Source organism: Passer domesticus, chromosome 6 (assembly GCF_036417665.1).
Source record: "Passer domesticus isolate bPasDom1 chromosome 6, bPasDom1.hap1, whole genome shotgun sequence".
Taxonomy (NCBI): Eukaryota; Metazoa; Chordata; class Aves; order Passeriformes; family Passeridae; genus Passer; species Passer domesticus.
Window position 1 is genome coordinate 45592482 of NC_087479.1, and position 12216 is coordinate 45604697.

Below are 12216 nucleotides of genomic sequence, written 5' to 3' on the forward strand. Positions count from 1 at the left end.
ATTTGGCCTGGATTTATATGCAGGTTTTTTTAAGCAATGTTTTGTCCCAGCTGTAGTTTAGGTGAGGCTCAGATAGATCCCTGCCCATTCTCTCTAACTGCATCCAGCTTCCAGCCACTTTTCCTGACCTCTGTGGCAGGTTCTCTCCAGTCCTGCCACATCTCTTGTAGCTTTCCCTTCTGCAGTTCAACTCTCTGCACATGACTTGCCCACCTTAGGTCAGTATATATTTTTTAGGAAGTCTTTGTAATAGGACAGTGAGAGATTTAAGAGCCCTATTAGGGCCTAATGGAAGTCAGTGAGGAAATATTGCTGCTCTTTGCAGCAGGAACAGGATCTTAGCTTAGGTAAAGTGCAGCAATATGCATTCCCTGCTCTAAGAAGTGCTTCTCTTGAAGGCATGGATTGTAGTGGATCACTACACTGGGACACATTTAACCTAGCAGAAACACCACTGGAACCTGATGGGGCTGATAGGCATGGGCAAGGCTCCAGTATGTCCAGTATGTCTGAACCCAGGGCTCACAGGAGTTTGCATGGATGGCATGCCAGCTTCAAGCTTTCACCTCTCATCTGTTGACCAATGAATCCCAAGGAGGAAAAGAATTTTTCTCTTTTTCACTAACAGATTGATAAAGGTTCTTGCTGCCAAATCTTTAAGAAACTCTTTAGTCTAAAGAAATCCCTGGTATTCCACATGTCTAAAAACAGGCATCTCATTTAGAGCAGCAGTTTCTCTGCAGAGTTTTTGTTATTCTTCTTTGTGCTACTTCTCTAGAGCTGTGATTTGTAAAGGGCCTGGCTTGTGTATGGAAGAATGCAGCAGATTCAAATTGCAGAATATTAAATATAATACTTCAGTCCTGATTTGAGATAGACATTTTGCCTGGCTGAGGACTGGTAGCTCAGAGACAAACAAGGGAAGCTGACAGATTGGTGAATATTGGGTAGGATCATTTGTCAGGAGATGTGATGAATCACTGTGGCGCAGCATTTCATTTTCAGAAAGATCATTTTCTGAAAAAATTAAATTAAAGGCAGAAGAGACAGCTGGGGGTGTTTTGAGAGTTTTCATTTAAATCAAAGTTACAATTAGAATAAAGGCATATTGAAAAGTTCCTGTTATTCTAAAAATATTTTGAGGAAGGAAAAGAATTGAGGTTAGAAGGAAACAGGAGGACCTGGAAGAGCACTTGCCAGCTGTGCCCCACAAATTGGCCTTGGATTTTACTCACCCCTCTCTAGTCAAAGCCAGTAGGAATCATATGTCTAGAGCTTCAAGCAGTGCTTCAGTTGGGGGAAAAACATCCATCTTATAACCTTGCACACAGGTTATTTGAGCAGAGGTCAATGTGCTTTTAATAGGACTGCACGCAGAGGCTGAGCTCCTCTCAGTGGGAATGAGAGCAGCCCTCCTGTTTAATTTCAGCTGGGCCCTTAGGAAGTCCAAGGCTACGTCACCCTGATTAATTCATGCAAGGTAACACATCAATAACTAATGGAAACAGGGGAGACACAGAGGGTGGGGGCTTCCTGCTGCTGCTTCAGCTGCAGACACAAGTGCCAGGATGCCAAGAGCTCATCCCTGTTCCCCCTTTCTCCTGGAGCGCAGTCACCACCCACAAACTCAGTTGTTCTGTACAAGGTTATTCCTGGGGTTTGACCAACACCTCTCTGACCCTTTGTAAGCAAACAGAAGAGTGTGAATGCTTCAAGGAGTAGCTCTGCCTCTCTAATAAAAAATATTTTAAATCAGTTGCTCTTCAGAGAGCAGCATATTGTTGTATTTATAGCACACTTAATTAGAAGGTCAGATGGAAACTTCAGTAAAACAGAAATGTGTAAAATCCTACCTTTACCATCACTCAAATCAACAGAAAGTTCTCACTCTGTATATGTGTAAAACTGGTATTTCCAGATGCCTTCCCTGTCAGTGGACATGAAATAAAGGTGAAACAATCTGGCAGTACTGTTGCACAACATGTGTTTCCCTCCTTCAAAGTTGTAGCCTGCACAGAGATGAGAGAGAGATAAGGAAATGAGACACATGCATGGTGTGAGATTATAAAAGAGCATTACATCCTCTTCCAAGCAAGATTCAAGCAGGCACTTTATTTTTAAAACAACAAATCATGGTGGGTCATACCATGTGCAGGACTTGATGTTGAGGCTTTGTGAAGCAGCTGGGGGAGAACTGGTCACATAGTGCCTGTTTCCTTGACTAATGCTCTGCTGGTTACTCAGTTTCTGAAATATGGAAATCTGATGCCAGCTGTGTTTCCAGTATAAAGGCCTTGCACTCTTTGTGCAGGAAAAGTGGTTAATTTTATGAGGAAGCCTCAGCAAGTTGCTTGCTAGTGAGGCTTCTCCAGGTAGAAGGAAGATCAGGAATGCTTGGTGACACAATCTCTCGTGACCATGTTAAAGCACACATGGTCTAACAAAACTTTGCTCTTGATCTTCTGTGAATGTTAAGTTAATAAATTATCATGATGTTAGTATCCATCTCAATTAGGATGTCAAGATTGCAAAGCAAAACTTGATTAAGGAAGCGCAAGCTTTGCATTTTGCATCCTTTTAACGTGGCATTTGCCCTTCAGATAAGAATTGCTGTTCTCTCCCTTGTTCCATATTAGTGCTGATATGAACCTAAGGCTGGTGTGTAGCTCTCACTCTACAGGGCAGATATTCTCAGGTGAGATAAATTAATATTCAAAATAAACCTTTCTCTTTCATCTTCAAGGTAACAGATTGCCTTGCTGGATTTCTGTCCCCACCTGCCCTTAGTTACCCTGTTCCTCTTCACCTCTGTCAGTTTCTGAATAAGAATTAGTTTTTCAACAATTAATTTACCTCACTGCCTGTGTAGGACATTAACTAAATTTCCAGGCCTCTCTGAGACTGGCATCACAGCCATGCCCTTCCATCCTAATTGATGGCTCTGCTGGAGATCACAGCAGGTCCAGTTGAGACACAGGGAGCTGAGGGTAAGTGCAGAGCTGAAATACAGTTCATTCTAATTCTTAAATGAATGCTAGGAATCCCCGGCACATATAAGTTTATCGTTTATTGCCTGTAATTTTCTCAACTAATTCCAAATTTAATGACAGCTTTCAGCTTTGGTGTTCTCTTCTAATTAACGTACCAGTGACTATGTATAATCTCTGTGTAAAGCCAAAAGCAGCTTACATGATAATTACAGAGGGATCACAGCACCTACTGTTTAAGGAAGGCATCCATGAGAAAGGCCTTGCATGATAGTTAAGGTGCTGAGATTAAGTTGTAATTAATCTTAACTTGTGCTGTTTCTTGTACTGCCTCAAAGCTCTTTTATTACTGGCTCAACATGATGCTGGTAAACTTTCAGGAAGGAAACAAAAGAACTGGACAGATCAAGCACAATCTTTTGCACATACAGCAGAGGCCTCCTGGACATGGTGAGCTTTTGAGGTCATAGTATTTCTGTAGAGTCATACTGTTGATTAACTTTATATTTTTCCCATAATAACGATCATGTAGTGGGTTGAAAATTCCTCTTTTACATTGTGCAAGATGCTTTGCATCCACGGTTTTTGCAGCTGCAGTCGGAAAATAATTCTGAGTGCACAAATCAGAAGTGAAGCCCAAGTGTGTGGCAGAAGCAGAATACCTTTGCTGCCTCTATGAACTCAAAATGAGCATTGGTTACATCATTTTAAACAAGCACCATGTCTGTTTTCCGGTATGGAGGAGTACACATTAATGCACTTGGTCACAACTAAATGTACTAAGCTAAAAGGAAACACTGTGTGTAGATGAATGATTTCATAAATAGGCTTGTTTGGAAAAATGAGTGGTTAAACTGCATCCAGTCTCCCTGTATTACTTTGGTAGTTATGTGAGAAGGGAAAAGATGTATTAAAGTTCTCTGTGATGGGAAACGGGAACATAAACTCAGAAGAGGAACTCCTCTTGTTATTTACAAAATGTTGGTTAAACTTTTATTCATTTTAGTACAGGACCATTGTCCAACAGCTCTATGCTCCATGCTCTTTGATTCTGGAATGTGGTACTCAGCAATTTTTGAGTTCTGTGTCTTTTGTTGTTGGTTTTAGATTGACAAGTATGCTCAGCGGGATCTGAAGAAAGGACTTCACTTATATGGGACAGATGGAAATATTGGCCTCACTAATGCATGGAGCATCATTCAAACAGATGTAAGTCTGAGCTCTCTTTTTTATCTCTTCCTCTTTACCTTCTGGGTTCTGTAACAGCGTGTTCTGGGCGTGAACCTAATTAAACCTCCAAATCCCAAGTCTCTCTTTCTCCCACCCAGTCAGCACACTAGCATCTAAACCCTGCTTTTTGTAACAAGCAGTCATTTTTATTTATTTCTCCTTTGACAGCAAGTATCACCTGCCTTTCAGAAGGTTATACTGAGTTGATGCCTAAATATCATGCAGTTCTATGCTATATGGAGTTGATCAGAAGGAGCTGGTCAGACAGGAAACAAGCAGTACCTTTTCTTTAAAGTCAAAGGGGTGGCTGATGTTGGGATGAAGAGCAATAGCATAATAGCAAAGAACCTCTTCAACCACTTTTTAATTTCTGTCCTGTCTCCTTTCACTGCTTCTGTTGTTCCCACCAGTGAGTCAAAACTGAAACAGACCATGGTGTTTGCAACCTCCTCCTACAGTCAGTACATTTTCCCCAGCAGAATTCAGTCATCCTCCATCGCAGGTGGACTGGGAATGCTTTTTGCTATGTTACCACTGCTGTTCCTTTGTCCTGATTCTCTGACAGCCCTCTGCCAGTGTTAATCTGCTAAGGACTGGTGAACATTGTAGCTGGCTTCCTCCTCTGTCCTTGTCTGAGAAAACACCATCACTGACAGTTCAGGTTTATTAGCTCTGTACTTGTTTCATATTCAGTTCAGTCAGTTCTCCTGGGGGTGATCTTTGTGATTTCATGTTCTCTGCTTCTTGAATGGAAAAGTGCTCCAGCTTTTCTCCTGCTTTAGACAGAAGCACTTGCACTGCCTTGGCTTCACTCAAAAAATCTTGCATAGCCTTCTCAGTTTCTCCTCCAGAGGTGCAAGTTTGCTACAGACAGGAGGGGTTTAGTCTTGCCTGATGTCTTAAATGGATCAAAGACAGTAACCTCTCCCAGAGCTCCCAGTCTCCTCTTGTGGACAATACAAGGTAACAGGAGCAACAGGCTGCTAAGAAATGATCTGAGAAATGAAATCCTTGAGATCTCTAACAGAACAAAAGAACTGATTGGCCAAGCTCCTTGTGCATCTTTGGGTCTGCAGGACCTGTGCTGAGTGCAGTAACTTGCCTACAACACTCCTGTGTGTGAAAGACAAACATCTCAGGTCCAGGAAAGAAGCCAATTTCAGTCCTGCATTCCAACAACTGCATGTGAAAAGTTCTTTCAGTTACTTTTAAAAGGCCTCAGCATCTTGCATATTGTTAATAATTTCCTCTTCCAATACTTTTTCCTTTTTTCAATACATCACATATGAGAAGGCATCAGTTGCTGACAAGAGAAATGCATTTGGTGCTGCTAGCTTGAGAGCAAGCCATGTGAAATACAGATAATGTTTTTAATATCATTGCTTATATACAACATTATTAGAAAGTTTACTCTTTTACAGTAACTTAATTATGTGTAGTAAAAATATAGCAAAAATGGCTAATATTAAAATATTTGTAGTAAGTATTAATCTGCTTTCAGTGACACCCCAAGAAGTCTCAAAAGCATATAGCAAAGGTGGGGGGAAAGGCAGTTTTTGGAGGACCCATGGGATATAAAAATCATACTTCTTCTCCCCTTTGAGTAAAATAGGTGTACAGAATATATGCAATGTCTAGTTCATATAGTTACATTTTTTCAAAATCTTCATGAGTTGATTGGATTCAGAAAAGATGTAAAATAATAATTTTGGAAAGTGACATTATGGTGAATAGTTTTAAATACCTTATATAAACAGGAAAAGATGAAATAGTGGTGTGATTGCAGTCCTTAAAAAGAGAGCAGGAAGGAAAAATGTTTGTGAAAGAAAAAGGCTCTGTAATTGAACCAAGAGCTAAAATATCAAGTTAGACATATCTGGTGGTAGGATGCTGTTGTACAGCAGCACAGCAGATTCTTTTTCTCTAAAGAATAAAACCTGGCTTTTTGCTTAAAGGAAATGGTCAGGTTCAGTGACCAGCTTGGGTTTGAGGCAGGACTCAATGGTCTGTGGTTTGTGTAGTGCTGCAGATCATGGTCATTTGTCCTGGTAATTCCTTTGGTCTTGAAACCCATGATCGTTTAAAGAGTGCCTTATGAGTTTCAGATGAAACTCATGTTAGCTGACTCCTAGGAGCTCAGAAGATGACAAGAAAATGCCACCCCACGGGCTGTGTGCAGCAGGGGACATCATTCTCTCATGGCCACTGTGAAATTGCCAGTTACCACGTGCCAGCTTGGCAGTACCACAGTGTCAGAGTCGTTGTGCTCCCCATGCTGGGCACTGAGGAGAACAGCAAAGAGCTCCCACAGCTCCATTTTTGCCACTCTGCATAATTGGTTCTCACATGTATCTTTCAATACTACGTGGGAATAGACTATTGCAGAGGTGCAGCAAAGACAATCCCATCATGGTTAATTATGTAAAACACTTTGCAGTTGAATAGAGCTATCTAAATGCCAACTTGGGGGGTTTTTGTGTAATAATCATTATCTCTTACATCCCTAATCAGTAGAGTGTAATCACTGATTGGAGGATTAGGGTGATACAGGGGATTTTCTGCAAGGGAAATCCCAGCCCAGGCTTGCTGTTTGTATTCTGTCTCCTAAGACTCTCAACAAAAGCCACAGCAGAGCAACCACATTTCCATATAGGACAGTTTTTCCTGATGGGAGACATCAGTCATTGGCTGAACCATGGGCTGTGGCTGGATGTGGATGGAAAACAGCAGCCTCACAAAAAAAAAGTTCCATGTAAAAAACATGCCAGTAGCAGAAATCATATTGAGTCCTTGTCCCCTCTGCATTTGCACTCCTTTCTTTGTAAAAGTATTTTTCAGAGCCTGAGCAGTGGTTAAAGCAGTAGCTTTAGCTTGGCATAGTTCTTAATTTCACCCAAGATTTAAGCTAGAGACCATCCCCATCCTGCATTCATTAGGTACTACTGTGTATGGCAGCTTTGGCTGAAAAAAGGAGGAAAAAGTTTTTCCAAGGAACCACATTCAGATGGCATTTGACTTTTGTGGGACTGGCCAGTCACAAATCAGAGGGGAGTTTTAACTGGGAGTGTGGATGCCCAGTGCACACAGTGACTTGTGAGTGGTGATTGTCTAAGTGTGAAAGGCCTGAGCACCTTTTGAGGAAGGTTTTCTTTTTTGAAGCCTTTGTGCCTTGAAAAATTGTTTTCCTCTTTTTAACAGAAACCTACCATTTTCAAGAAACTAGAAACAAGGGAGAAAGTGTTTTTCCCTTCCTGTCTTTTAAGAGGAAGTTGCAGTTTTGGCTGATGCCTGAGCTGCTCACATTACTGATAAAGGAGTTGGGTTAAGCTGCAAACCTGTAAAGTGTTTGAAAGGAAAGGCAATGGACTCATTTTGCAGTCCTAGTAAGCCTCTAGGTCAGGGAGCTGTTTCAAATCAGAACATTCTATTGATTTCTTTTTAATACCTGCAGCTAACCAAACTCTCAGCCTTTCTCAATAGTGTTTCAAACCTTAAAAGGATCAGAAACACAAGCAGATGAATTCTGTGTGTCATGACTGAAGACTACAAAAGCTTACAAAGTGATTTTCAAACATGACTAAAATTCTGATAGTTCAGGAGGTAAGTTACTCTGAACTGCATTAAACTCCTTACCCACCAGGATTGGTTAAAGTCACAGGTGGAGATCATTAGAAAATGAGAAAGAGGCATTAATTTTTAAAGTGTTGCTTCATCCCCAACATCTTTGTGATCAATATTTGAGCACTTCTACTTTTAACTAAGCGGGCAGTAATTTGAGAGGCATGCAGAAAACCGATTAGCTTCACTAAAGTGAGCAAATTCAGCTCACTTTTGCTGCTGTGTATTGCCTTTTCATGTCTGTTTAGACCACTGTAACTGAGAAGAAATTTGACCCATCTCCCTATTCCAGTCATTGATTCAATTAGATCAAGCCATACTTTAGAATTACTACTGGAAAACACCACCCATTAAGCATGATTTTTAGAACAAAATATTATTCATCCCTTTTTACAGTGATGGAGGAAAAAGGTATATAGATGGCCCCCTACTCTGTCTCTAGTTCTTTGCCCATTCACAAAACCAGAAAACAAGGCTTTGCTAAAAAACTGTCTGCAACAAAGATTGAGTATCTGTTTATTTTCACAAACCTGACTGAGTCTGGAATTTGGCAAAGGTAAGGCCTACTTAGCCTTCAATATTGGGAATAATGTAAAATATGTACAAGTGTCCAGCTGCTTATCAGGAGTGGCACTGTTGCACTGAGATAGAAACTTTTTAAATAGAATACTCCCTTTTAAAGTGTGTTAGTCTGGGTACTCCAAAATAATCACTGTTTGTAATTATTTCTAAAAAAATGTAAATGTTGTAAGTAGGAACAGAGGTAAGCAATTAGGCAAACTTGTGTAATTTTATCACTTAACTTGTGAAGGGAACAAGATAGGAGTTTAAATGTGAATAAAAAATGAATGTAGTTGTAGCAAGAATCGAGTCTTCAATGCTTTCATGCTTTGCATTGGTAGAACATCAACCTTTGTGGTAGAAATGACTACAACAAACTGCTGGTGACAGACATTGTCCTTTATGTGCCCTGAGCTTTCTCCATCCTCCAGGTGTAGGCCTGTCTCCAACTATCCCTGCTTAGAAACCTTGCCAATTTTCAAGAGAACACTGTTCTCAAATCTAAAAGGACTCTAAAAAAAGTTTTCCCTATTCCCCTTTCTTCTAATGGTCCCTGATCTCCCTCAACAATTTGGCTGCTTGCTGTTCAGCTGCTGGGATAAATCAGTTGCTTGTCACATGATCCAAAATCACTCCTGCACTCTCTCTTTTCTGCTTGGACTCCAGAGTGAAGTCTCTGAGTTTATTGGGCTCTCAGCTTATCTGCCTTCCTGGCTTCTAGTGGACCCCTTTGCTGGATTGAATGGTGACCCATTCAATCCCGTTGCTGCTCATTTCCTCATTCCTGCATCTTTGAGCATGGATCAATGCCCCTGCTCCCTAGAGATGCCAGTGAGAGGACTTGGCCTTCGCTGAGCAGTGTTCCCTCCCTTGCTTCTGCACTCTCAGGTCTCTGGTGTTAGAACTCTGCTGTATTCATCACCTCCTCTTGATTAGGGCTATGGATCATGCACTGCTTAATCCCATTGCTCATCCTTCGTCTTCCAAAGATATTTCTTCCAGTCCCAAGACCATTGATCCTGTCTTATATCCTTTGTTTTATACCTTGAACTTCTCTTAGCCCATTGCTGTGTCTGCTGTGCTCTTTTACAGAGATTCTGTGTGGGCAGCAGTTTGTGTCCAACTGCTGTTCATCTTTGCAACTGCATCCCCTCCTATTCTCACCTTGTGGCTTACCAGGAATTTTTTACTCTTTGGAGTCCCAATCCTAGCTCATGGCCTAGCCACCTCCTGCTTCACAGGCTCCATAGGAGCAGCTGTCCTCAGCCTGTTAGTGAGCACTTGGCTACAAAACCCGTGCTTCATCTTCATCTCCTTAGTCTGTCAGACTGACACCTTCAGCCATGCATTATTATGGGAAGAAGGAGTCTAGTTCTGATTTATGCAAACTTGTGTCACTTGTGTTTGGCCAGAACATCACTCAAATGTCTCAGCCCTTGCTGCTGCACACTCTACATCACAGATGAGCCACATTTTTAAGGCTTGCTGTTTACAAGCTGTCACTTCTCGCTGTCTATCAAAGAGCTGCCTCCTAACTCTAATGATGACAGCCTGCAAGACCTTCTTCTTGTTAGATTTCCAAATAAACCAGTCTTCCTCAAATGCATGCCATGTATTCCAGGCTGCTCCTACTCACTTTTGGGACCTGTTACACATGGACCTCCTGTTTTCTGTGCAGCAACATGGAGGGAAAAAAGAAAGGCACAAACTTTTTTTCTAGTTTCGTGTCAGTTTCTAGAAAATGAAGCCTTTAAACTTAAAAATCAAACATTTGCAAGTGCAGGATTGAGTCCTGCCACAGACCAAATCAAAATTTGGAGCAGAAACTTGGAAGGATAGATGCTAGTGCAGGAAAGTTTTCTGACTTTTCCTTGACAGAAGAAAAACTCTGCTGTGAGCACTGATATGTCTTTATCAAGGAGTATTTTCTGAGTGCTTGAAGCATCATAAGATGCATGAGGCAGCATGTGACACCTCTGCCCTCTATGGGTCTGGAGTAGCACATTTTGTGTGTGCAACAAGACCTGAACAGTACAACTCTACTACAGCCTGAACTCTACAACTATTATATAACAAAGGAAAACTCTCCCACAAACCAGTGTAAACATCAGGCTCTCAATTAGGTCATCTTTGGCCCTGGTCATGCAGATGTCTGCATGATTACGAGTCTCTCAAAAACAAGAGATGTAGTCTCTACAGGGATGCGAAAAACACTCTTCAGGCTTATCTAAATTCACATTTAAAAAAATAAGATCTTGGCAAGTAATGTTGGGACTAGGTAGGTGGCTGGCATAGCCCCAAAAAAGTGTGAGGTACTGTGAATAGCAGAGAGCAGTTCTGCAGCCCAGTGTTGTCTTGTTTACTCATTGGTGCTGAAGTGTCTAAATCCCAACAAATTCATACTTTTGCATAAGGGTGACAGATGGTGTATACATCTATATGGTAATGAGTCCTAGCTTATTTCCTATCACAGGAATAGACCAGTTCCCAAGGGGAAGATGGCCACAGAGCCATTCCCTCTACCATGGTGTGTTTCTCTACCTTTCATCCCACTACCAAAGTCAAACAGACCTTCTGATTTAGCAGTGTTGTGATCTGTGCACACGCTGTGTCATTGTAGGCAGACAAGGCACAACTGTTAGAGCAGCATCAGATGACAACATTAAAGAACTGCACCACAGAGAGAAGAGGGGGAAATACACCTTTTGCTGACTGGAAAAGACTTTCAAAGATGATTAGTAATTAACAGCTTAGTGAGAAGTTTGTCGTGTTTATTCCAATCATGATCCCAGAAGTAGTGTGCTACAGAGATCCACTGTCTTCATCTCTTGGGAGCTGTACCTGTATCTTTTTTCTTGACAAGCTGCAAACAACTGTTACAATTTTGGTCAGTCAATAACTCAATCTCAGCACTTGTCTGAGGTTGTCCAGTTTCAGCTCCTGCAGTATCTTCCCACTGCAAATAAGGGCCTTTGCTTCTTGCATCAACATTAGCTGCATACAAGGCCATATTTAAATGTAATACAAAAGAGTAGAGAAAAGGGTCTGTTTGGGTAAAGCTGAGGAAGTACTGTATTCCTTTAAAATTTAAAGCCTTTGCTGGTATAATCAAAATGCACCGAGTGTCAGGCTGCAGGAGGCAAAGTCAGAACAGGCAGTGATGGATCACGCTTACGGTATCACCTCGGTTCATCTTTTTCCAGTTCAGATGCTGTGGAGTCTCCAACTACACGGACTGGTTCGAGGTGTACAACACAACCCGGGTGCCAGACTCCTGCTGCTTAGAATTCAGTGAGAACTGTGGGCTGCATTCCCCAGGGACCTGGTGGAAAGCGGTGAGTAGCTCTGCAGCACACGGCAGCAGCTGCCCTGCAGCCCAGCTGAAGGGTGGGCAGCAGTCATTTGAGGGGGGCACCTCATCCTATCCTAATTCACCTTTCACCAGGTGCTTTCAGAAGGCTCCTGTTGAGCTGTGGCCTTTGATCTCCCATGAAACCCCCTATTTAGTTATTTTTATGAGCTGGTTTGCTTTCATCAGGCTCCAAGCTGTTGTTTCACACTGCAGACAGGTCCATTCCAACACTGATCTGCAGCACAGACTAGTGACATCAAGCTAGGAAATGGCAGGAATGTCCTTTTTAGTGTCCCACCTGCTGGGGTCAGGTGGCAATAAAGGCAAATGGTTCATGCACACACAGGCCCTGGAGCAGCAGCTGTAGCTTATCACAGCCCAGGCAGCCCAGAGACAAGAGGACTGTGAGAGCCTTGAGCACTCTTCTCCTACCAGGAGCTCTCGTTTGGGGGCCTCCACTGCACAGAA

At 42.0% G+C, this 12216-nt stretch overlaps 1 protein-coding gene across 19 annotated transcripts in view; it reads left to right on the top strand.

The window, feature by feature from the left end:
* Positions 1-12216, top strand: part of TSPAN4 (tetraspanin 4) — a 414093-nt gene that overhangs the window by 396489 nt on the left and 5388 nt on the right. For all 19 annotated transcript variants that reach the window (XR_010364871.1, XR_010364868.1, XR_010364869.1 and 16 more), the window contains 2 exons: positions 4095-4196; positions 11600-11731. Coding sequence is in view for 15 of the 19 variants with exons in the window: in XM_064425143.1 (XP_064281213.1) it covers positions 4095-4196; positions 11600-11731 (234 nt within the window). In the remaining 4 variants the exon portion in view is untranslated. The remainder of the gene's footprint in view (positions 1-4094; positions 4197-11599; positions 11732-12216) is intronic.